At 32.5% G+C, this 26,685-nt stretch overlaps 3 protein-coding genes across 4 annotated transcripts; 1 reads left to right on the forward strand and 2 right to left on the reverse strand.

The window, feature by feature from the left end:
- Positions 1-2,248: 2,248 nt before the first annotated feature.
- LOC107480895 (uncharacterized protein At2g23090) lies at positions 2,249-3,598 on the forward strand. Its single transcript, XM_016101101.3, has 3 exons — positions 2,249-2,474; positions 2,588-2,628; positions 3,269-3,598. Exons 1-3 carry the CDS (start codon positions 2,399-2,401, stop codon positions 3,386-3,388), a joined length of 237 nt encoding a protein of 78 aa, XP_015956587.1. The 5' UTR covers positions 2,249-2,398; the 3' UTR covers positions 3,389-3,598.
- A 5,400-nt stretch (positions 3,599-8,998) lies between these two features.
- Positions 8,999-13,446, reverse strand: LOC107480904 (casein kinase II subunit alpha-2). The gene is made up of 10 exons (XM_016101106.3): positions 13,101-13,446; positions 12,544-12,673; positions 11,766-11,960; positions 11,423-11,580; positions 10,366-10,456; positions 10,192-10,257; positions 9,851-9,933; positions 9,652-9,715; positions 9,480-9,548; positions 8,999-9,358 (listed from the first exon to the last, which is right to left on the reverse strand). Exons 1-10 carry the CDS (start codon positions 13,418-13,420, stop codon positions 9,299-9,301), a joined length of 1,236 nt encoding a protein of 411 aa, XP_015956592.1. The 5' UTR covers positions 13,421-13,446; the 3' UTR covers positions 8,999-9,298.
- Positions 13,447-21,295: 7,849 nt separating this feature from the next.
- LOC107480914 (ribonuclease III domain-containing protein RNC1, chloroplastic) lies at positions 21,296-26,312 on the reverse strand. 2 transcript variants are annotated; one of them, XM_016101116.3, is made up of 5 exons: positions 25,373-26,312; positions 23,234-23,435; positions 22,791-22,991; positions 22,600-22,686; positions 21,298-22,480 (listed from the first exon to the last, which is right to left on the reverse strand). In XM_016101116.3, the coding sequence occupies exons 1-5, from the start codon at positions 26,179-26,181 to the stop codon at positions 22,163-22,165; spliced, it is 1,617 nt and encodes a 538-aa protein (XP_015956602.1). In that variant the 5' UTR covers positions 26,182-26,312; the 3' UTR covers positions 21,298-22,162. The 2 variants fall into 2 exon arrangements, with proteins under 2 accessions (XP_020994224.1, XP_015956602.1); XM_021138565.2 differs by lacking the exon at positions 25,373-26,312 and having other exon boundaries at positions 21,296-22,480; positions 22,791-22,981; positions 23,234-23,360.
- Positions 26,313-26,685: the final 373 nt, after the last annotated feature.

Raw genomic sequence — 26,685 nt, forward strand, 5'->3', positions numbered from 1 at the left:
TTAGTCAAACTTATTAAATTATTTAATAACATTTAACTATTAATTTTACATAAAAATATCTGCATGTGAGTTTTTTTCAAATAAAAATCTTCTCTCTAAAAATATTCTCTGGTCACTCTGATTTTTTCATTCACACTTTGGGATTAAGTAAAAGACATGAGTGTTAATTCTTTAAATTTAAAAACCAGGGGCGAAGCTACATACATACAAAAGGGGCAATGGCCCCCCTAATTTTAATTTTTTACATGTAAATTATATGTAAATTTTAGTTTAGCCCTCCCTTAAAATTTTATTTTAGTCTTATTTTATTGTATAAATATTTTTAGCCTCCTCTAATATTTCATCTAGCTCCGTCCCTGTTAAAAACTCTTAAAAAAATCTTCATAAAAAAATTAATCTTAAAAAAAATGAAATTATTTTAAAGATGACATATCTAAAGATGACAATGAGTCTTTAAAGAGACAAAAATCCTCCTCCATCTCCATTTCTATTTAGAAAAATATCTTCCCATTCCATTTTATTTTCGTCATGAATTTTCGTTTACTTTTTTCCGCATAAAAAACAATATCCGTACACGTGGATATCTATGGATATTAAATTTTAAAAAATTAAAAATAAATTAACATAACTATAATAAAATTTAAAATACAATTTAATCTAAGGTACCAAATTAAACATAATTCAAACAAAAATTTAAATGATCAATATATACACAAAAAATTCCAATATACAAATTAAAACAAAATGAAATATTTTTTTTTAACAAAACAATATAGTAATTTTCAGTTTAGGATTACTCACATGACATTAAATATATATATATATATATATATAAAGATAATTAAATACATTTTTCTTTGTGAAAATTTTACAAATTTCTGTAAGACATGTATTTCAATTTTCACTTCTGTCTCCATTTAATTGCGAAAATAGATCCTCATTTCTGTGAAAAATTTTTAGATCTCGGTTAATTTTTCTGTCATGAATAATTTCTGCAATATCTGCATATACGAATCTTTTTACCATCTCTTGACATATCGCATACCTCATGATGAGAAATTGGCGAGCAGTAATTTGTGAAAGTAAACAATGATATAAGGTACCTATTAGATATGCATGTGAGTTCTACAAGACTTAGAACCATATATACATGGAAGCTGAATTGGGTGAGAATATTATAAAAGTTCCTATAATAAATAATACATTAGTAAACTTAAGTCATATCAAACTTCAATAAGAAAATTTTTGAAACATTTGTACTTTGAAAACATGAGTAACCATCCGCGAAACGGTTCTGATAGAAAGACAATGAAAATATTCCATAAAATTTTAAAAAAATATTCCATTTAAATAACTTAACTAAAAATTATATTTAGTAATTCAAAAATTTTAACTATTTATTATATCCTAATTTTCTAAAGCACCAACTTTTTCTCCAAATCCTCTTTTGCAGCCGTCGCTTGGTGGCCAACGAACTCCCATCGCCGCCATATCCACCTTCCCGCTACTGGTTGGTCAACAAAAATCTTTATAGGCACATAATTTATATCCTTTTTTAAAAGATATTTTTCTTAAAAAATAATATTTTTTATATAATAAATGAACAAAAAATATTTTTATATTATTTTATCCAAATATAATTAATAAATAAATTTTTTTAATAAAATATTCAAATATTAAATCACTTTTACTTTAAAAAAATTATTAAAAAATATCTTTTCTAAACTAACCTACAAACAAATCCTAAATTTTTGCACTTAGTAATTAAACCAACAACAATTTGGGTTGTATTAACTATTTGCTCTTAGTTTTAAATGGCAAATTCACCAATTTAATTTTAACAATATATTTCTCAACGGTAATACTAATTTGAATGAATTAGTGTATATGTCTCAGCCTTCGGAATTTATTCATCATGATAAGTCTTATGTTTGCAAGCTTAACTCAAGCAAAACTCCAAGAGCTTGGTTCATAAAATTGTCTATTAGTCTTGCTGATTTTGTGTAAACAAAAAAAAGATTAGATTGTGTAAACAAAAATTCATATATACATATTTCAATTTAATTTTAAAAGATTAGATTGTTAATATTTAAAAAATTAATCTGAAAAGCAAATTAACATGCATGAATGACGAAAGAATACTATTAAAATTGTAAAGGACTGAAGTACTTCCAAGTGAAAGAAAGTTCTAGACTTGTATTTTATTTTATTATTATTACGCGCAATGAATTCCCAATTAATGATCCTTTGAAAATCGGTACCCAAATAGAAGGTGGGTGGGATTAGCCATTTATATTTGCCCCTCTTACATAGGTGTCTCTCTTGCTTTGTTCTTGCGTTTCACACACAGGAAAAAAAAAGGTTAGGGTTTTGGGTGTGTGGTGTGTTTCTATCGGAGATGGGTGGAGGCAATGCTCAGAAATCGAAGATGGCTCGCGAGAGGAACCTCGATAAGCAGAAGGCTGCTGCTAAGGGTAATCCATCTTCCAATTTTCAATTCATCGTTTCTTTTCAAAGGCTTCAAATTAGGTGTTAGATCTGTTTTCTTTGGATGAAAATTTTATGAATTTCGGTTTGGTTTTTGCAGGAAGCCAGCTTGAAACTAACAAGAAAGCTATGTCAATCCAGGTATATATATTTGTCCTTCACTTTTAAGTTTTTAGACCCAAATTTGTCTCTCTGTAACTGAATTTGATTATTAGCGACTTTGTTTAATATAATTGATGTTTATGTGTGAAATAATAATCTATGCATTATAATCTTGTATGAATTAGGAGTGGATGTTATTTCTTTCTAAATGTATAATAAGTTCTTACTTGGTGGCTTGGTGGTTTTCCACAATGAACTGCTATGTCACTTTATCCTGCAAACTCTTACAGGCTTACAGCTGAGAAAGCATGGCCCTGTGTTACTTTTTGCTTTTTTCTTTTTCTTATTTTCAGTGTTTTTTTTTTTAGAATTTTGTGAAAAAAAAAAGATTTTATTGTTTTTCTTTTTTCTCATGTGAAATCCTGAAAAAATGAAAATGCAAATCGAACCCTGCATTTGGTTAGGTTGGGGTTTGGGGATTCATTTACATAATCTGTTCATCAAGAATTTGGTGATATTGCTATTATAATGTTGCAGTGAAGACAAAAGTAGAAAAACTCGTTGGAAATTTTGGGAGACTTGATGTTTAGATGTGTGATATCCGAACTGGTATTGCTTCAAAGACTTGGCAGAGTGAACCTTATTACTGATCATAGTGTTGTGGTTTTTATGAATGCAGTGCAAGGTGTGCATGCAAACATTTATCTGCACCACATCAGAAGTGAAGTGCAGGGAGCATGCTGAAGCCAAGCACCCAAAATCGGATTTGTATGCTTGTTTTCCTCATCTTAAAAAGTGAACATAAAAGGGGAGGGACATTTGGAGACATGTCATCATCAATCATGGCCTCCTCTGTATATCTATAATCAAATCAAATTGTCTATGTGTGTTTATGTCTTTGGAAATGGGAAAAACAATAGGGGATAATTAGTATGTTTTTCCCTTGATAAATTGTGAGAAACTATGTGTAAGCTCTCTTTTTTATTATCAAAGTGTAACAGTTTCATCATCATTAGTGTTAATCTTTTCTTGCGTTTTTATTTCTCACCATACTAGCTTGCATATGTTTGGACACACACTGATGTATTGTGTCTCCACCAGTCCACTCTCCACAAATCTAACATTCTCTTAATGTCATGTTTACGGGTGGTTAATGTTGTTTTCTACTCAATAGAAGGGACATATTAACATATAACTATACAATAATGCTGTGTTTCATATTTGGCAATCCTAAATCACTTTTGGTGGGTTTGAGTAGAGTTTTGACTTTGTTCTGAGCATACAATCAAGATTTTTATGGTTGGTGTTACAACCACCATAAAGCTTTGTATTCTTTCTGCATATAGAGTCCTGGATCTGGAATAGAATCTTGTCTCATACTCTCATTAGTTGGAATCCTCCATCTCAGGGATGAAGCAAAACCAATTGTGATGGCTCTAATGAGAATCACCATAAGCCACAATGTGGTGTTCTCATAATGTATTTGCAGAAAATTTAGGCCCTTGTTCAATTACTGTTTCTGAGATTTGACTTTGGTTCTAGAGGATGAGTTGTTAGCTCATTTGTAGCATGCTCTCATTTGTAGTCTTGTCAGAATTTCAACCATTTTAAGAATGGAATATTATATTTTAAGGAAATATTATATTTTCATATTTGGTTCAAAGTAAGTTTTTTTTTTTTTTTCAGCAAGTTATATTTCTAAGAATGAAAATATCATCATTTTAATTACTTCTCTGTAGATATATTTAATTTCCATTAGAATGAAATGTGAATAATAATGCAAAAGATTGAATGACCTTCACTTATCTACCTTTAACCATCTCTTTCATTTCTCTCCTTGCTGAATTTATTCTCAAACCAAAGCTAGAGACATTTTCTATGCCTCTTCCCCAAATTGATGGAGGCTCCAACGGAGCTGTCCCGCTGTTGATTTTAAAATTACCTTCATAATTTTTAAAAGACTAAGAACTTTTTAAGATTAATTTTAGGGTAAATGACAGTATTAAGCTGACCAGTTTGCATAAGATATTACATAATTAAGCCAAACGAAAAAAAGGAGACATGGATTAACCAAAAGCATGTCTCTATTAATTTGAATCAATTCTGTTCGAACTAAAAAGTTTAGTAATTTGAATCAATGTTGTTCGAATTAGTGAGGGAGTTTGCATTCTTTGCAGTTCGAATCGTACTGATTCGGATCATGCATGGGGTAGTTCGAATCACCCAAATTCGAATTATATGGTGAGAAATTCGAATTATAATTCGAATCTAGCTGATTCGAATTATGTGTATGTAATTCGAAATTGGCTGTTTCGAATTAGGAAGTTCCAGACGTGTATAAATATGGTATGAACATGAGTTGAGTTCATTTGAGTGAGATAAAATGGCTAGTGAGGAGAGCTTTGTAGTGTTGGTGTATTATAGAGGGTCGATTAAGAGAAAGACATGCTCTGGTGTGAAGTTCATTAATAAAGATCCTCTGAGTATTTTTATGAGACTTACGACGAGATTCAATGACTTTTTGAATTCTATAATATAAAAACTTGGGCTGCAAGGCGTGAAATGGGTTCAGAAGCTATTCTATCGCATTCCAATCTCAGTGCTTAGAGATGACGTGAAGTACGATTCTTTTGTTATAGGGAGTGACAAGGATTTGCAGGTCATGTTCCATTGTCATCGCCAGTTTTCCGAGGTCAAGACACCTGAGCTATTGGCAAAGTTAGTTGATGTGGTATCTAGTTCGGGAGGTTCGAACCGGAATACCCAAACTCTAGGTATAGTAGCCGGTTCTAGCTCGAGATCCGTTGGTGAATGTTCGTCCGTACCCGTGAATGCGGTTGCCGGACTTATCGGCAAATAGCTGAATCCCTAACAGCATCATGATATAGGTCCGAGCATACCTCCTAACTGTGGGCTCATCTGCTCCCTCAGAGAGCTCTCCAAAGGTCTCCTGAAACCAGCTGCAGTTCACTGCAAACTTCTGGATTTGGTTCGCAGGAGGTAACACACCCAGCAACTCCTGGAACCACACCCAAGCTGGCCGACTACTCTAGATGTATGTCTGAAAATCTGTCAGGCAACCACTAACATAATGTTCATCGATTGGCAATCCTTACTGGTATGCCACGTCCTGTAGTGTAATAGTGGACTCTCCGAACGGCATATGAAACGTGTGCTGTTGGGAATAAGGAGTATGACCACAATCCAATCAATCATATGTCAAATAATTTGTTATTGTTATTATATTAAAATGTTAATATAATAAGGTCCTTGATTAAATTTAGAGATTTATCATTATGATAGTGATCATAATATTGAGAGATAAATCTTTTATAATTTAATCTAAATTGTTCTTGGTCATAGGATTATTCGCATATTTGTCAATAGGATATTCTCAAGATGAACATAGTAATAGAGTTTTCTTTGACCTGCGACTGTCATAGTAATTAACAATGTATTTATTATACTTTGATTCCGAACACCTAATACCTGGATACGCATAGAGTCTTCGTACAATCGAAGAATAAAGCTTTTACTAAAGTATCTAAAGGTATTTAGATCTGATCTATATTATATATTGTTTATTGGAATAAAGTTTAAGCACAAAATAGATCTTTAGGATTACTTTCTTTTCTTCCGCTGTGTGTTATGAACACATGGTAATCCTTGTAGTGGTATCAGAGTTTTGGCTTTTTTGTGTTTAAATTGTTATTCCTATTTTCTTAAACTTTGTGAATTAATAGGATTAATTCAAATTACTTTTTAAGCATGTGATGTATTTATTTTCATTGAAATGATTTTCTAATAAATTAATAGTTAATTTATTTTAATTATTTAATTGTGATTAAATTATCATTTTTTAATATAAAACTATAAAAGTTATATTTATAAACAAATATTTTGTTTGATTTTATTTATATATTAAATTTTATTGTGATTTATTATTGAGATAATAGTATGCCCAAGATCCAATCTATCATGATTGGCTCTCGTGCAAGTGGGAGATTATTAGGAATAAGGAGTATGACCACAATCCAATCAATTATGTGTCAAATAATTTATTATTGTTATTATATTAAAATGTTAATATAATAAAGTCCTTGATTAAATTATAAAAAATTTATCTCTCAATATTATGATCACTATCATAATGATAAATCTCTAAATTTAATCAAGAACCTTATTATATTAACATTTTAATATAATAACAATAACAAATTATTTGACACATGATTGATTGGATTGTGGTCATACTCCTTATTTCCAACAATCTCCCACTTGCACGAGAGCCAATCATGATAGATTGGATTTTGGGCATACTATTATCTCAATACGTGTGTCTCCGGACGCCAGTGCTCAATGAACGCATTGACCAGAGGGTCATCTAGTATGAACCATCTCTCGTTCAGCCTCGCAAGATGATATAAGCCGGCCATTTGCAAGTACGGAACGTACCTCTTGTCCAGACGCATACCCTGCTGCCGTTGCATGCTTGAAATACATCGCTGGGGCTGCAAAGATAATGTACCAGAAAATAAAAACTACTAAAATCATTCACTAACAAAAGATCATTCACTAACAAAACCACTAACAACACCACTAACAAAATCAATAACAAAACTACTAACAAAATCGCTAACAAAACCACTAACATCATTCACCCCCAAAATCACTAGCAAAACCCCTAACAAAACCACAAACAAAATCCCTAACATCATTCACTAACAAAACCCTTAATATCATTCACTATTAAAACCACTAACAAAATATATAAAAAATTATATATAAAAAAAATTAAGTTATTCACTCCTATTTTAAAAGAACAAGTTCGCACTAACCTCTTCGTTGATGACACTAGCTATATGGGCTACTCTATCCAAACGATAAAGTCGGTTCGGATTATCCCCCATCGGCTAAATATTCTGCTCAAGCCTTTGTTGGAGTCGTATTGGATTATTTTCTCTAGAATTTGGTTGGGTATGGATTTGGAATAGTGGTTTGAATGAGATTACTTCGAACTCCTTATATAGACAAAACAGGAAGTAATTCGAAACAGCCTGTTTCGAATTACTATGGGCACGACAATATGAGTAGTTCGAATCAAAGTAATTCGAATTAGTGTGTGTTAGTGTGTGTGCTTGTAATTTGAATCAGGTTGATTCGAATTAGTGTATGTAATTCGAATCAGGGTGATTCGAATTAGTGTGTGAGTATGTGTGTAATTCAAATCAGTATGATTCGAATTACTATTTATGTGTAATTTGAATTGCACCAATTCGAATTATATAGAAAACTGCTTTTGGTAGAACTTTGTAACGTTTTTTACTTTGGTGAAATGATGTAAAATCACCCTATACTTGATTTATATGCATCATTTATCTTTAATATTACGAAACATTAAAATATTTTTTTAGAATTAAGGTTCATTAATTGTTAGAAATTTTAAATTTTGAACTTTTAAGAGAATCAAAATACCATGAAGTTTATTTTAAGAGAAATATTTTTTAACATTAATTTTAAAAAGAAAATACTATCAATTAATGTTATTCAAAATTAGGGTACTTTTGGAAATTTAGATAAAACAAATTAATATAAAAATAAAGAATTTTGTATATGTTTATATGTAAATTAGGTTTTAAGAATCTTTTGATACTAAGAATATTTTTGCAAATTCAAATAAAAAGTTTTAATCTAAAAAGGTGAAAAAGTTGTATTTATATTTGATATATTTACATGTCCTTTTTTTATATTATTTAGTAAATTTAGTCATTAATATTTTAACTTAAATTATTACATTTATTCTTGACAAATTATAAAATATGCTTGAAGAAATTAAATTTAATCAAACACAAAATAACTCATTTATTTGTATATTATGCCATATCCCTAGTATTTGTTTTTGCAAACCTAACAGAAATAGTTTATGTTTCACAGAATAATTCCTAAAAATTGTATAATTTAATAAAATAATAATCAAATGTGTTTTAGAAACCGTTTACTACTTATAAGTAAAAATAATTTAAGATCTTTTAAATAATTTATTCAAATACTTTTTAAAAATTTAATAAAATACACAACCGTTTTCACCTTAGAAAAACCTGACTATCTTTCTCTTTAAGGCTATGTTTTGTAAATTTAGTTTTCATAAAATGGAATGCGACGCAGTGTTGATGTGTTTCAAATAGAGTAGATAAAAAGAGTAAGCGAATGATTTAATTGCAATACAACCTCAAACCCTGATCCACAAACACACTTAGTACACTGTTTAAAAAACGACTAGCATCCAAATCGACAACAAGCATAATACGGCATACTTGAACTTAAAACTCCTAAAAGGTCTACGCTATCCTTTTTACTTATAAAACAGATCATACAGCAGTCTAATTTTTATCTATCAAAACGAATCGAGTGATGGAAGAAATCTTCATATGATATATCTAGACTCAATTCATTATTTTCCTCAATATAAAACGAGAGGGCCCAATATTTGAAGTTCTTAGAGACTATAATCACAAACTTCTTTAATATAGAATTACAATTTTAAACGATTATCAAATTATTCAAAAGAAACAACATATTGATATTGTTACATTGCACAAGAAAACTAACCAACTATAATCAACACAAGGCAACCATGCTGCATGTTAGGGTACTATAAAACAGTCCCACATGTATGAACCACAAAAGTTCATGGATCAATATGATGAAGTTACTGTGTCCGCATTCTGCTACTTTCTGCAGCTCTTACCTGAGAGAAATATGGATGTGCCTGACACCAAGGATAAATAAATTTTAAATTTAGTAGATCATTCAGTATTCAGCACTTTAAGGTACATTTTTATACATGAAAAAGGACTAATGTTTATATAAATGTAAACAAGTCTTCATACCATTGCTTCTCTTGCCGTTAGCCTGTCCTGGTGATCATACCGAAGGAGCTTATCAAGAAAATCAATAGCCTGCACATTAAATATATTGAAATAATTAAACATAATGAGAATTGTGAAGTTACAGTATAAATTAATCAAGTCCTAGCGCCCTATTGGAACAGGGATAAATGACCTCTGGAGACACAAGATGCTGGTTATCTGCATTGATGAATTTTGACCAAGGTTTGCGACTGTGCCTGCACATAAGGAAATAACAAACAAATATTAAAGATGTGCAAAATCAATAGGAAACAATGTCAGAATAGAAGTGGCAGACTCCAAAGGACAAGTCTCATAAAGGTCTTTAAGCAACATCAAATTCAATATGATACCTTCCAACAAGTGCATCAAGTTGAGGATCAAGCTCCAGGTGATACTTATTCAGGTATGCATTCAATTCATCAGTCCCAAGTACCTATAGATCACACAAAAAAGAAAAGAAAATAGAACCATTAAATCTGCAAAGAAATATCCCTTAAAAAGATCATTAGAAGGGGCCAACTCTTGGATATAAAATTTTAGCATCCTACACAGCATAAAATCATTTACCGCATATTTTGATTACACACAACCAATAGGAGATATTGTACACTAAAGCATGTCATTAAATTGTTCAGCAATAATATGAACATTTTGCAATATGAATACATATGCAAACCACCATGCATGTTACCTTGGCTATTTTGACAAGCTGATCATGATTGTCATGACCATAAAAGAAAGGCTCCTTCCGAAATATCTACATGAAGTACAATAAGTCATAACAAAGAAATGTATGAAATTGGACTTGAAATACAAATAAAGGCAATTTAACCAGTACGCTGTAACCTGGAACTACATTTCTCACCATTCCAGCAAACATGCAGCCAAGGCTCCACATGTCTAATGAGTAGTCATAGTCTTGCAAATCAACTAGAAGTTCAGGGCCCTTAAAGTATCTGAGAAAAAGAGGCATTGCCAATAAAGAACTTGATAAACCAAAACTCATCATCACATTGCAATATCTAGGAAAATTTAGACAACATTAGTCTGTTGTCAACTACATATCTAACAAACAAATATAGAGCAAATGAAAACAAATTTTTTTATTAAAAAAATCGCACTAGGAGTTATTATTTTCCTTACAGAAGCCATAGATATTTAATATTTTATCTGAGTATCTGACTATAAACCTAATGTCAGATTAAGAACCTGAAAAATGCCACTATTTAATGTTAGAAGAACTTTAGGAGATATGACCAAATAACATGAGTGTGTTCTGGCAGGCAGAGAAACAAGAGAGAAGATAGCTCAGACCAATATTCCAGACAAATAACCATTAAATGTACATCTTTTGAACTACCAGCGGTTCTTGCTTATCCCCTCTGCCTAACAGCCCTCAGAACAAATGACTCATTTTTGTGCTTTTAATATCTTCAAATATACTTAATATGCTTGAATATCCATTTGAATAGAATAGCACCAGATACAATTAAAAGGGCAAATCAGGACTAGTTTACCAGCAATAACTAAGCTTTTCCTAATAAGTTGGATCAAATGTCATCATTGTGTTAAAGCATCAACAACATAGACATTAAACTGTCACATTTTTTAAATGATTTTGCAAATACTTGTCAGTTGAGTATAAGCTCAAAAGGAATCACTTCTAAACCCTCATTTTAGCTCAGAAAAATGATCTAGTGTAAACTTTTAACATAGCAAAGCATTTTTGGTTCACATTTCCACATCTTCAGAGTAATGTCCTTTGGATATACCAACCCTTGTCATGCAACAGTTCAAACAATCTGCTTAAATTGAAAATGCTGTGTAAATAAATGATGCCTTATTAAATTTGATTTAAACCTATTTTACATATCTTCACTTTTAGGAATAGAGTTGAGAGTCAATTTGCCAGAGAATATTACCTTGATGCCACACGAACATTATACTCCTTTCCAGGATGATAAAATTCAGCAAGACCCCAATCTATCAATCGAAGTTTTCGTAATTCATGATCTATCATAACATTATGAGGCTTGACGTCTCTATGCATGATGCCTTGTGAATGGCAGTAGTCCAAGGCCTGCAATTCAAAACTAAACCATAAAAGAAGGAAAGGTCCCCAACACATAATTGAACAAATAAGAAGCCTTATCCAAGACAAAGATACTCTAATTATTCCTAAAGGAAAATACATTGATTAATCACTATGGAAGGGCATATAGCAGCAGTCCAAGCATACCGCATGAGATTAAAGGATCACATTACCTTAAGAAGCTCATATATGTAATAGCGTATGTCATAATCAGTCAAGGTTGGATACAAAACTTTAAAATCTGTACTGTTGACATACTCAAATATTAAGCTAGGAGTTTTAGAGTGTTGATCTCTAACAATATCAAGAAGCTTGACAATATTTGGGCCCCCACAGAGGTTCTGAAGTATTTTTATCTCTCTCTTAATCTGCAAAACAATGTTGAAAAACTTCGAAGGTAAGACAAATTCTCAGAATAAACAAAAAGATAAAGCTAAAAATCATATAACCACACACAGCATTCACTACCGTTTAAAAAAGGCCCTGGATGATACATTATTAAATTGAAAAATGTTTGCTTCTATGTCATCAAATTAGAACTGAAGTTGATTTTGTCCATCGGCCAAGAACATGATAAGGTAGAATTTTTGTTTTGCTACAAATTGATTGTGTTTTGAAAAGAAAGGTTTCATAAATGTGTCAAGTTTCAACTATGCAGGTGATAATTCATTTAATTTTTTCCCCCTAAACTTTGAGACACTTCTTCTCTTGAAACTTCAAGTTCCAGTTTGGTACAATTAGATTGATTGTGATAGAAATGTTGCTGATCATATTATGATTTTTTTTTTCTCTTTTATTCATTTGATAATTGATATGTCCTATATCGATAATCCTTACTATCTATCAAAATATAAAAGTTCCTTACGAAAAATTTTTGGTTTTCCCCTCCTTTTGAAAGGAATAATTGTTTCACAAGATTTCAGGTCACAAAGGGAAGGTACAGAAAATCACCTTCTTCTTCTTGACAGGCTTGAGGATCTTGATTATACACCGCTCGTTGCTGTTAACATTTATGCCTTCAAAAACCTCACTATACTTCCCCCTTCCCACTTTTCTTACAACCTCATAATCATCTTGATCACTGAAAAACATCAAACAGTACATCAATAATTAACATCAGTAAAACAAAATGAGTCAATAATACATCTTCTGCAAGGTAACCAAGATCAGGCTCAAGAACAGCTTTCATCAATTAGCTCCGAATTACATCGTGATTCAGCCTCTCTGGCATGCATAACACAGGCCAAAAAGAGCATACAGCAAGAAATTCCAATCAAAAGGGTTATAATCATAACATAAACAACAGAATCAGCTAAAACCTCTAGGATTTCAGAAAGGAAACGAAGAAAACGACTCAAACTACGTGCGCGCGAGCGCGCATACACAAACACACACTGGATTCAAAACCTAAAATCTCTTCCATTATGAACAGCATTCGGTACCCAAATCGAGCTAAAAAAGAAAATTGAATCACAGAAATCGATGAAACTGGGGTTAGGAAAATTTACCCCCACTGAACGTTGAGGGACTCATAGTCCCAGTACTCTTTGGGGCGGAGAACGTTGACGTCGGTGTAGACACGCGCCTTCGACATGCGTGAGCGATTGGAAGAACGCGAGATCTGAGCTCTGCTGCGATTTATGTAAGGGTGATGGTGGTGGTGGAGGATGGTGGTGGTGTCGTTAGTGAGGTGCGTGGTGGGGGTGCGTAGGGTAGGGTATTGCGCTACCGGCGCACGCAAGGCAACAAGTGCGCACACTAGCAAGAAGAGTAGTGATGGTGGTTCGTGCGCATATTTGATGCGTGTGTAGTGACTTTTTTTGCACATAGACACACTACACTATCATTCTCATTCCCCCCACCCCGGTTTTCTTTCTAGTATTTCCTTTTTACTATTTTTTTTACTTTATTATAATTCAGAAATTAAAAGTAAAAATGGTAACAAGTTGTTTGCTTTGTTTCCTTTTTTTTTCTTTTCTTTTTCAGTCTATTTTCTGGGTGTTGTTGAAGGTTCCTTTCTTGCTTGGACGCTTTGCAACTTCAACAACAGTAAAAGCTGTGGATATAGTCGGTGACGAATGACGCAATGACTAGGGTGGTGGCAAAGCTTGTAGCCCTTCTTGCCCAGGTCAATTCTGCCAATATCTATTCCAAAAATCACTCGTGTGGTTACTGGTTAAGTAAAGTGGGTTCAAAATATTAAACAATCTTATTTTATGGTGGGCTAATAAATAATTGAGTTAGTCTATGACAGAATTGTGGGATTGACATATTTTTTTTATTTGGTGTATTTTAAATCTTAGTCCAACTTGCCCTTTTTGATAGATTTGGCGGATTGATCCGACTACTTCGTTCGTTTTTCACCTCTATCAATGACCGTCCAAGGCATTGAATAAAATTTAAACAATTTTTTTCTAACTATATTATTGTCATACTCCAATATTCAATTTCTTATATTGCTTTTATAAATTTGATTAGTTCTCTTGTAAATGTAATTTTGAATGTGTGGATTATAATATTCAAATTGTATCAGTTGTTGTTTTTTTTTACCAAAATATATTTGTATTTTATGAATGAGAAAATTCAATTATTCAAATAAGAAGAAAAATACAAAGATGTCGCATTAAATATGAATTATTGAAAAGAGAATGGGTGGTTGAAAAATTATTAAAGGCACACACTGCATTTCTCTACCTTTTCTATATTGCTACTTTTTTGTAGAAAAAATTGCATAAATATAAAAAATAAAACTTGTAACATAACCACATGAGAAGAGTTTAAAAGAGAGTTGAAAAGATAATGCATTGTGTTTCTTTATTGATGGACTCCAATTTTAAACAAAACAAGAACTGTAAAAAAAATGTTAAGGATGTCGATGAAACCATTTTAATAATTGAATCACTCATAGAGTATTATCAAAGAGACTTTAAATCAAGTCTTCCTCCAAACCTAATTCTACTAAATATAGGGGATACAAGAAGAATAGTTTCTCAACCAAGAAAAATAAAAATACTCTTCAAAAAAAGAGTACGAGAAAAAGAAGAAGATTTTGTGTGCTCAAAAGAGAATGCTTTGTGTGCAAGAGGCCACACCAAACAGAAGATTATCTTAAATTAGGAACTCTGGTATTTATCATTGAAGAGCAAGAGACTCAGCCACAGGTGACTACATATGTTAGATCTATCCAACTCATGAATGATATTACAGATAAGGAGGTAGGTCTTATAAAAAAAGACTTGATGAATATTAAGACTTTTATAAATAAAAATTTCGTCATGGTTATGATTGACAATAATGCCACAAATAACTTCATCAAGCCACATGAAATAAAAAAATTTGAGTTGAAGATCATTAAAAAGAGTGAATAGTTTAAACTTGTGAATACTAAGAGTGATCTTTTTAGAGAAGTATAAAAAAAATTAAGATAACTATTGGTTCGTGGAAAGGACAACTTCCAGCAAAGCATGAGGATCTATGATAATTTCAATAATACTTAGAGCGCTACCATGAATAGAACGTGACAGTGACGTCTTTCTAATAGGTAGAAAGAATGCCACTATAAATTTTAGAATGTTATTTTTAACAGCGTCTAAATAAAAATTAAACAAACTATAGAATGTTTGAGATTTTTCTTGATAGTTCCAGAATATTCGAGAATATTTTGGAAAGTACTGAAAGACTATAAAAAGTTTTAGAAGACTCTGAAAAATTATAGAGCATTCTAAAAAAATGTACATATATTTAGAAGTATGGAGATTGGTTTAATTAAAAAAAAATGTAGGAGACAAGATATTTGTAATAAAGGTTATAAACACTCGATCTAGACTCTTGATTAGATTAAATCCTAACTATCCATTTAAAAGGTAGATGACTATAAATTGAGGGTTGGAGTTTTGAGGTGAAGTATATATGTTATTTGTAATAAATACTTATATAGTGAAGTATTATTTTTACCAAAGTTTTTTTTTTCTATTTTTAGTTTTTGTGCTAAGTATTAAAAGTTAGACTTACTTAATCTTAATTCAAGAAGTTCAGTAAGTCTAAATGTTGTCACATTAGCGTTGACACACTAGCATTGGCACACTAGCGTTGGAGTGTGTATAAGACTGTGACAAAAAATTCAACTCCAAAAGATTATAAAAATAAAATTTCAACTTACTTGTTAGGTTGAAGAGAAATTGCTAAGATCAAACAATTTTTGTATCGTTTTTACTGCATCAGTAATCAATTATTAAGAATAATAATTTGTTAAAAGCTATTTTAAATTTGTAAATTTATTTGATTTTATAAAATAAAAAAATGACGGAGAAGATTAACAAATTTTTTTAAAGAAAACAAAAGTTTATTTTACACTGAGAAGTAATATTTAAATCAAATATAATTTTAAATTTTTTAAATTGAATTAAATGAAGTTAACTCAAGCAATCTAATTTTAAATTTTAACATTTATATTTAGAGTTGTATTTATTGGTTTAAATTATATAGTATTCAATTTTAAATTATAATTTATTATATTTTAATTAATATTAAATAATTTATTATTAGTTTTATTTATTAATTTTAAAAATAATTAAACTAAATAAGCTATGAAAATTTATTGCTATTAATTATAAGCATTTTACTACTTAGAATAATACACACATTACACACACAAAATAATAATAAAAAGTATAATCAAATGGAGTCCATTTGACTTTTTATAATTGGAGTGGTTTATTCGATGTTCTTCTTCCTAATAAAATTGAATTTTGATATTTAATGTTGTTTTAATTTATTCTTTTAAATATTTTTTTTAGTTTACTTAAAGAAAAATTTCACATTCATTAGCAATTGAGTCAAAAATTATATACCACCAATGGACAAATTGATCATGTCATTAAAAAATTTGTTACAAAACAAGTTAAGTTTGACCTTTAAATTGTATCTGTTTGTCCAAAAAATTTAAGATAGTACATGATTAATTTTTCTTCTGTCAAACACCGAATTTAAGAACCATTAGTGTATAACTCTCAGAATAGAGATATATTTATATATAACTTTTCAAACAAGCTTTTATTTTATACAGTATTTTTTGTCTCTACATACCCTTTTCAATATCTCAGTATTGCATAATTGGATGATAAAGTTCAATCGAGATGTGCTAGAAGGCGTAAGCAACTTGATATCATGATGTCACATCATACTTTTCACTTTTTGTTTTTTATCCAAATGATTTCATCCACCTACATACGTTAGTGTGAATTAATTCAAGTATTTTCTTAACTCGCCAAACTCCTAGATGAAAATGATTGATGATGTTGTTTGCCAAATAAGCATTCTTTACAAGGTTGCTTAATCTTTGTGATGTTTGGTAAATCTCTCATTAGTTGCTTTTAACGTAGCAGTTTTAATCTGTGAAAGTAAAAATGGTCAAATCTTTCATGTCATATCTATGAATTATCTTTTTATGCTTTTAATGCAGTTTTTATGATATAACTCTATTTGAATAAAAAAAAAAATTCTATTTTTTGTCTTTACTATTGCTAAAATCATTTGAGTTTTATTTTTATTTATGGTGCATGAGTCTTCTTCAAAGTATAATATACATTTAATGATTATCAGTGGCTTAGAAAAAGGAGGTTGAATCTATACTTCTTTTTACTTTGCTTGCTTTTACTTCAAATTGGATGGAATCTAAAAAATCTGTTAAATATGCTTTTGTTGAGAACTTAGGAGACACTTTTATTTTGTCTCTTGTTGATTGAGGATCCAAAACAAAAGAGTATGGGAGTAGAGTTGTTGTAATGTCTTACTGAATAGTATAAGTAGAAAATAATTTTATTTTATCTCTTAGAGAATAAAATCAGAATCAGAACAGAGAAGAAAGAGTGACACAATCATATAATTCAGCCACCATGTGCAATGTGACCTATATCTAGTCTTTCCACAATAATGGAGAAATTTTCACTATCTTTCAATGATTACAAACACTAATTTTTTTAGGATTCAATCCAATCATATAAGGGACAAACCCAACTTCTACCCAAGTTAGATTTGACTACACTAAAAAAAAATAGTATTTATAACAAAAAAGGACTGTTGCACTATGTCCCGTTACAAAAAAAATTTGTAACAAAAAATATAACTGTTACGATGTAAAGTAATATTTTGTAACAATTTTTTTAATACAAAAACCAAATTTATTACAAAAGTGATAACAATGTTTGACCTTTAAAATATTTTTCGTAACAATTTAAATTTTTGTGTCATAATATTTTGTTACAAAATATTACTTACTTATGTAACATTTTTTATTCTTAGTTACAAAAATACAAAGTTCATTGTAAAATATTTAATTAAATAATTGATGTATCAATTAATTTTCTAAACACGCTCACTTAATATTTATATAATATATAATCATATAGATAATTAGAATATCTTACATGTCATTAAGATTCTTTTATAATAAAATAAGTTCTACAAATTCAACTAAACACAATTTTTTCCTAACATAAAATTGTATCATATCAAATTTATAATTCTTGACTCTTCTAGCATATTTCAGTCAATATAAAGTCTAGCATGTTAGTATCAATTTTATACCCCTGCAAATATATGAACAATAAAAACTAAAATTAAAAAATAACATATAACACTATCTTTCTCAGAATAAAAAATTAAGTTAGAACTTACAAGTTAAAATTAACTAATTCTTTAAGAATATATTCTCAAAGTTTAAAACTAGTCAATCAAGAATGCAAATGATCAACAATTGACAATTCAATATATAAACTCCAAGTCTAACTTTTTTTGCCTTTTCTCTCAATGGTTTTTTTTAATTCCTCACATTAACGCCTTTTTCCATTGAAACAAAGAAAGATAAACTGAGAAATCTGAATATTCAATAAAAAATGATGAAGGAGAAGGTATAGCTTTGTAAGCTATGAAAAACTCAAACTTTGTTCTCTCACTCCTTGAAGCAGCATCTACCTGTTACCCCTTTAAATTTAATAGAAGAATAAAGCTTCCAAAACTTAAAATTTGACTTCAACAACTTTGATTTCTTTTTCCCCAATATCAGCAGCAGCGTAGAAGAGAGATAGAGTAGCAAATGTGATTGAACTATACATGCATCCATATCTATCATCTTCTCTTTCATCATTTTTCAAATTTCTTCAAGAATGTGAGCCATTCATTTGTGTTTTGGCTCTAAGTTTCTTTCTTGATTGTTGATATGTAGCAGAGTTCCATAATCTTTAACTTTTTGATCTTTTTAGTTCGGTGCATGTAAAGAGGAGGTTTCTTTAACAATCTTCAATGAAGCACAAAGAAAAAAAGATTTCTCTGATGTAGCATTTAGATGTGACTTTTGTTTGAAGTCCTAGCTTCTTTGGCTTTCTTCTTCTTACTTGATTTTGGTAACCCACTTTTTCATCCTTGATTTGAACCCTAAGCACAGTTTTCTTGCTTTACTTTTGAAATGCTTCACATAGGTGAAAGAGAAGAAAGACGAAGAGAAGAGAGAAAATGGTTCAGTAGCTTTGATTTGGTTTATATGAAAATGAAGTTTCATTTCTTTAGTTAGCATCCATAAAAATGAATGGATTTGGATCACCAGTTAAGCATTTGCTTGTTGTTCTACCTTATTGGGTTTGGCCTTGTACCTTCTTTTGATCCATATATAATTTCTGCACACTAACCATACTAACTTGTCACTTCTTTGGACTGTGTTAGTTTGTTTATTGGGCTAATTTTGATTACTTTAATTTCTTACACAATTAACAAACTAATCACTTATGCAATTGGATTTTTAACTCAATAATAATATTTAGTTATCATCTATCAATTATTATTAGTTCTTTAAACTCAACAATATTCTTTTTCCATCATTTGTTTAATATTAAGTAGATTTTGAGCAAATTTAGGAACTAATAGAACATCATGGATATTCTTAGTTCTTATCTTGGTGATGACGCTGATTGTAAGCCATTCGTCTGCACAATTGTTCCATCTTCAATTCTAATGCATAATTGAATAGTTTTGTTGATATCACTAAATAGGTTTTATCACCTATTATGTGATTATGGAGTCACTCTCGAGATATCATATATCATCTATCTTCTTGCACTCTTCTCGTGAGGATGCATAGAAGAGACATTCTTTTCCTTCCTTTACTTCAGAAAAGTTAATGTGATGATTGATCTTCATCCTGCAGCCTTTCTCCATATGTCTGAGCTTTTTATAATTGCAGCACTTTGTGTTGCCTTTGAACTTTTACTCCAAATTTTTTCATACTTTCTTAGCTCGCAATTTTCTTCTTATCTTTGAGAAGATTGTCTTTGTCACATCTTATTGAAAGAATCATAGAGCAATATAATTTCTATTTTGATCTTCCTTTAATTTCTTCTTTTTTTGTAGCGAAAAGTGCTTCTTAATTTTTTGGCATGGCGAACCCTCTGTGAAAAATATCCCACAAGCCTTGTGCTTGAAAAAAGATTTTTATTCGAAAATGTTAGTCCTCATAATTGTCTTATGATAATATGGGCACGAGAATATTTATAGTTGAGATAGTCATGGTTATAGAGAAATTTGTTTGAGTAGGTTACAATGTGGTGGATATGTATAATTGATAGCTAAAAAGAAAGATTTTACGCCTAGAAAATAGCCAAATGTAGCTTTGATACCACTATTAGTTTTATGAAATAGTTTGAAGTTGGTTTAGGGTATTATGGACTTGAATATTGTAGCAAAAATAGCAAGGATAATTCCGATGAAGGAGTAGTTTAGACGAATAGTTAGAGAAATTTAATAGTTATATTATTGATGGAATAATGAAAGAGTACAAAGGCTCATGAGACTTGATGTGTTTGTTAGTTGATTACAATATGAGTTATATGGTGGCCTATTTATAGGCCTCACAAATTGCTAAATCATAAATTATAGATCATTATAGGTACTATATATTATCCTAAATATTTCTAGTACTTGAATTATTTATTTTATTTCTATACTTCTCCATCATAATATCTAGATATTTACTTTTATCAAATAAGATTATGAAAATTCTATTCCATAAATATGTAGCATAATTAATAAGTTGTTAATAACCTAATTATGCTTCTCATAATTACATATATCCCCCTAGCTCGTCATTCTAATGGATTATACCAATGTTTTCATTATTCACTTACATTATGTTTGTTTGAGGTGAAAATAGGAGAAAAAAAAGAGAAGAAAATAAATTGAAAGGAAAATAATTATTTTTTCTTGTTTGGATGAAAAAAAAATAAAAAAAAAATGGATGGAAAAATATTAATGGGACCTATTTTACTTTTTTTAATATATTTTATAATATAAAAATAAAATTGTTATTTTATAATATTTTTTTTCTTCTTATTTTTCTTTCCTCCAAATACATTTAAAAAAAATAAAAATTTATTCAATTTCTTTTTTTTCCTTTTTATTCTTTCTATTTTTTTCCTCTCTATTTTTTTTCTTCAAACCAAACATAGCTTTAACGTCCATTTGGATAGTGAGTGTGTCCACCCAAAATATAAACACGGTAACACACATCTATTGACATATTTTTTTAAGGACAGTGTAGTACATAAATTGATACAAATAACATGTATTTAATGTATCTCCGATAAATTGAGGCACAACATTTAGAATAGAGACAGATCATTTTTACAATTTTATCCTAATTTCTTTTATTTTCAATTTTGCCCTTTCTTCCTCCCTCCCTCCTTTCCTCTCACCATCGTCGCCGTTGTTGTGGCCCGCTTGTGCGCCTTCGCCTCCCCTTTATGCTCTTCTCTCCTTCCTCCTCATGTTGGCCGCTCGCAATCCTCCAACGCCTTCTCTCTCTACCTCGCCTCGTCCTCATATCTCGTTCATATTCCTCTCCCCCTTGGTCGCCTCTTCCTCCGGCTTTGGCTCCGGCTTTGCCGCCTTCCATTTCTGTCATTTTTCTCCTATGTTGCGTTCTTCTTCTTTTTTGTTTTTCTTTTTCTGATTTTTTTGAAAAATAAATGATGTTCTTCCATTACTTAATTTTTGGTTATTGATTTCTAGCAAAATGTGTAACGATAAATCTCTAGTGGTAGAGATGGCGATAGCAATGGTGGATTTTTTTTCCAAAAGAAATATTATTATAGACAATATATACTTTTCACAATTTTATTATATCTTAGTTCAATATTTTATCAAATACAGTATATAAACACTAATAATTATCTTACGAGTATACATCAACCAAGCGCAGCCTTACTCCAACTAGACATTATGCAACGGAACAATAGTCAGTTAGTCACATGTATCGTCATCTCAATGCATTTTTTCATTGTATAGGCCGCACCCTCAAAATTGATTAAAAGAAAATATACAATTATTATATACACCAAGGAAACTTCAAAAGAATTCAGAAATCAACTATGACTAGGAGGTGAATCATAAAATATCAGGGTATGGCCTAAATGAAGTGTAAAAGACTAAAACGAGAGAAAATGTAAAGGAAGAAGGAAATGGCGAAGGATGAGGAAAAGGAGAAGGTTCTTTTATCCTCATCTCACTACTATCTCTTCATTTTTTAGACTTCTTGAGGTTGTACTTGCTCGAAGTCAAAAACCTCAAACATCAAACGTCTCACATCGCGTTTCCCATAAACAGCATATGAAAGTCCATGAAGAGCTTGTTGAACTGCTGTGTTGGCTGGGTTTCTCAGTCGCCGATTGTGCTCGTACTTGTCTTGAACACTTTCACCATATATAATATAATGGTGAAGATGTTTAGCCCTCAAATATCTTCCACAATACTTGTTCATAAGAAGGCGGCGGTGCCTATTTTGTAGCCACAGCCCAGGAGCATCTAAATGCTTCATCAGCAGTCGTTCAGCCATCACCAAATCCTGTACAATATTCAAGTATAAAAATGGAAAAAGATTATATAGTAAGCATTGAAGACAACAACATAAAGTTTTAGTTATATATTTCAATAGTGAAACCAGTGTGTGGTCAAATGTAATACCTGTATCTTTTGGCCAAGGTATTCTAATCTTTCATAGCAAAATCGAGGATGCTCAAGTTTGTACTTTGATGGATGCAAGAAACATAGCTGCAGTTCGACAGCGAATTCAATAAGGTCAGATCTCATAACGTGAGTGCAGTAATCCCAGTCGGGCTAAAGGTAAGGCATTAGATGCAACAATATAGCTCTACCTGCAATCCAAGTCCGAGCTCTATGTTCCGGGCTTCGGTAATATCTGGAGTCATATCATTCATTTCCTGTGGATATCCAAGGGTCTGCATAACCTTTGGTTTGCAATCATAATCCCATATATTCCCTCTGAACCGATGCATGCCTGGGGGAACACAGGCTCTGAACAACCGCGGATGTGCAAACAGGGCATCTGCAGGAGGCTGAATGCAAAACAGTTAACATCATTGCTTTGTCTCCTAATAGTAACAGATGCGATTTATACAATAAGCCAAGAAATTTGCTAGTATATTTGGCAGCACAGTAGTGCGTAGAAACAGAATTGAATTTACAATTCGGCTAGTCCAAGTTTTAACAGCTATGATATCTACATAATATCTCTAGGTTTTTGCATGCTAACTGTTAAAACAAATAACGCTAAGAAAGAAAGGTTTGTAGAGCTTGCCTTATAGGCAACCATGTCCTGCCAGCTTATCTTGGCTTCAAATTCAGTAGACACATAATCTACATCTTCGAGTTGTCGACGCAGTTTGGGCTGGCAATAGTCAGCATCTGGATCCATTCCAAAGACTTCAAAAAGAACACGGTATACTTCCGGCATACCGAAGCACAGATAGATTGCCCCAAATAGAGCCCAAAAGACAGACCTACAAAATGGAATAAGAAATGCAGAAAATCTGTGAACAATACACTTCAGGAACATATTATGTTAAAGATCAATTCCATTGATTAAGATGGGTCCAAAAAAAGAAATTTATAAAAAACAAATTAAAAAGAAAACTGGGGGTTCTGGGTTGTCACTCAGCATGGTTTCTCTTTTCACCATACTATCATTTTGATTGTAAGATTCATATGTCTATAATTTACAAACCATGAGCTGTAATACCATGGTCTTGAAAGGAAGATGGCAACAGATAGACATACAAAGTCATGGTCTCATGCTGATACTACAAAGTCATGGGTAACATTATAAATAATAACATCTATTAACATTAGTTATCCAAGATTACAAGGATCTAGCTTTAGATTACACAGGTAGCTTCTATTTTGAAGCTAATAAATAAATAATAAAAAAGAAACACCAAAACAGAAAATAAAAGAGAAAAGATATTTAGCATCCTCCAAGCACCTAAAAACACAAGCTTCATTCACGAGAAGAAATTATTAGGTTACCCTAATTAATCAATTCAATTTCATCAGTCATGGGTACCAATCAAGAAGCATTCCCCATGAGAGAATTCGGGGATGTTCTTAAACTTGAACAAGGGCATATCCTCTTAGTAGAATTCTAGTGTGCTGGTTAGACTAAAGTCCTCTACATCAATCAAAATAATTGTTCCATCAGCGAAACTGCGGCAACTTCAAAATACAGAGTACATTCACAGGCAAGGCACTCCCATGGGAGAAATAAAAGACAAAAGCAGACAAGGCACTCTCATAGGATAAATAAACGACAAAAGCAACTATACTACTATCACATAGTCATCATTGTTTACATAAGGTCCATCATGTAATTTTGTATCATTAACCAAAGAGGATACTAATCTATTGACCAGCAAGTCAAAAAACCACTTTGCATAAACAAAATTTCACTGTCGAAACTGCATTCTGCTTCACTTCATTTCTAAATGAAAACATCTGTCATAGAAGTCTTGCATTTGAGAAAATTAACCAGATAAGTAACTTGGACAAGTCCGGTGATATGAGGCTTGAGTTGCATGTACAAAGTTATGCTTCAAATCTCACTGCTACTGTTATTACTTCCAATTGACTAATTTATCTAACAATTCCATTGACCAGAGGCTGTTCACCTTGGAGACCTAATGCGGTCATGAGTACAACCAAGTTTAAGGCACACAGTCCCCCGGATATTCAAGGATCGTTGCGGACTGAAGGGACTGGTGTACACCGGATGAAGCGATGTGTGTGCCCACCACTCATTTGCCGAACAGCAGTTGGGGGCCTAGCCCTCTAGTATCGCTTTTCACTTTGTTCTCCTTGGCTGGCATTGGCTGTCGCTAAATTGCTAGAGTTGCTCTAGTGGTGAGAGTGGGTCGTTGCGTGCTGGTCAGGGCAAGTCTGGTCGGCCAAACTCGGTCTGGGCTAGACACAACCATGGGGTGCCAAGGCCAATTTGGCTGGCCAAACTCGACCAGGGGCCTGTCCTAGCCAGCCAGACACGACCAGGAAGACGGTCAGACTGCCCTGACACTCTCTAATGCCTGTCTGTCAATTCCTTTAAATTTCATCGTTGCGACCATACTCCTGGGGATTTTTGGAACCCAAAGACTTTGATTTCTCATAAGGTGCCAGTCGGAGTAGGAAGGGTAAAAAGATATTGCAGTAAGCAAGTTAGCAAGGGTTCAAATGATTTTGTGATTTTCATTCCATTCACCAATTACATAACTCCCAGACAATGAATCTAATTTTCTTTCCATCACACTTTTCTATTCCTCTATTCGAAACTCCCAAACATAGTGCAAAGCGAATGATGATAGTTAAATAGTAGCACAATAGCATAGAAAGGGACAATGTAGTATAACCAAGACTCAGAGAAAGAGAGAGAGAGAGAGAGAGAGCTTACTTGACGGGTGGCTCTCTTTCCTTCCTAACAAGCTTATCCATATTATCAAAAGGGAACACCAAATTGTGCAAACTCGCCTCCTTAATCCACCGCGGCATCATGGACTTCCCAATCAAGCCAAACACCCTCTCCCGCATCGGACCCGGCCCCTCCCTCGGATACCTCTGAAGAAAAAACTCGGCAAAGGCAAGCTCCAGCACGTACTGCCCAAGAAAGAACAGCCTCGAGTGCCCGCACCTCACGTGCCTCGCACGGGACCTCTCGAACCCCTGGTGCTGAAACGCAAGGTACAGCAGAGTGTCGAGCTGCTTCGCGGGGTTATCGTCATCCAATGAAGATGAAGGTTCTAGAGGATACCCCAAGGCTTGCTTGGCTTCTAGAAGGCAGTCGTCGATCCACGTGTTGTCGGCGGCGTTGAGGCGCCTGGAAGGGAGGCAGGAGCTGAGTAAGGGGAATGATTTGAGAGTTAGTTGGGGGCTGTTGAGGAATCTCTCTGCGAGTTTTTTGTCGTCTAGTGGGGGACGCAGGATGAACCTTCTTGGCGGAGATTTTTTCTTTGGGGATGTTATCTTCCTGCGCTCCGCGAGCTCCTTCAGGAGCCGCTGGGGGCTGTTTTCAGGAAGAGGTTGCGGATTCTGTGGGGGCGGGTCATTTACGGCGTTGGCAACGGCGATAATGCGGAGGGAATGGGGACTGCCGGTGGTGGTGGTAGTGATGAGGGGTACTTTGGGGTTGTTGGTTTGGAATGGGGAGAGGGAGGATGAGAAAGAGTAATTGCGGGAGAGTATGAAAGAGGAAGTGAGTTCCATTTGAGAAGATGAGGGAAGTTATCGATTGAGCATTGAGACGGTTTGTTTGTTAGATTACTGTTAGAAGGAAAAACTTTATGAGTGCTAAGAGTGGAACAGAAAAGAGGGTTTTACGCTGAGTTGCAGGGTTTTGGCAATTTTGGACTCAACGACGCTAGTTGGATAAGGTGCCCCGTGTCTACTTTGTAATAAAACGGGATGCTACACATCCATGTAACCATGTAACTAAGTTGGCCCAACACCAAAAAAATTCAATACTATTAAATGAAACGTGAAATACACGCGTCTAATACACACGAAATCGCCCAATGCTTCTCCTTCCCACGCTTCTTCTTCTTCTCCGCGCTTCTTCTTCTTCTTTTCACGCTCGTTTACGCACGGAGAGTCTTCTTCTTCGTTTTCTTCTTCGCGTTCCTCCTTCTCCTCCTTTCTCGTGTTCCTTCTTCTTCATGTGTTTTCTCTTTATCGTCATTTTTTTGTTGTTGTTGCTACTGTATTTTGTCT

The sequence above is a fragment of the Arachis duranensis genome, chromosome 1 (genome assembly GCF_000817695.3).
Source record: "Arachis duranensis cultivar V14167 chromosome 1, aradu.V14167.gnm2.J7QH, whole genome shotgun sequence".
NCBI lineage: Eukaryota > Viridiplantae > Streptophyta > Magnoliopsida > Fabales > Fabaceae > Arachis > Arachis duranensis.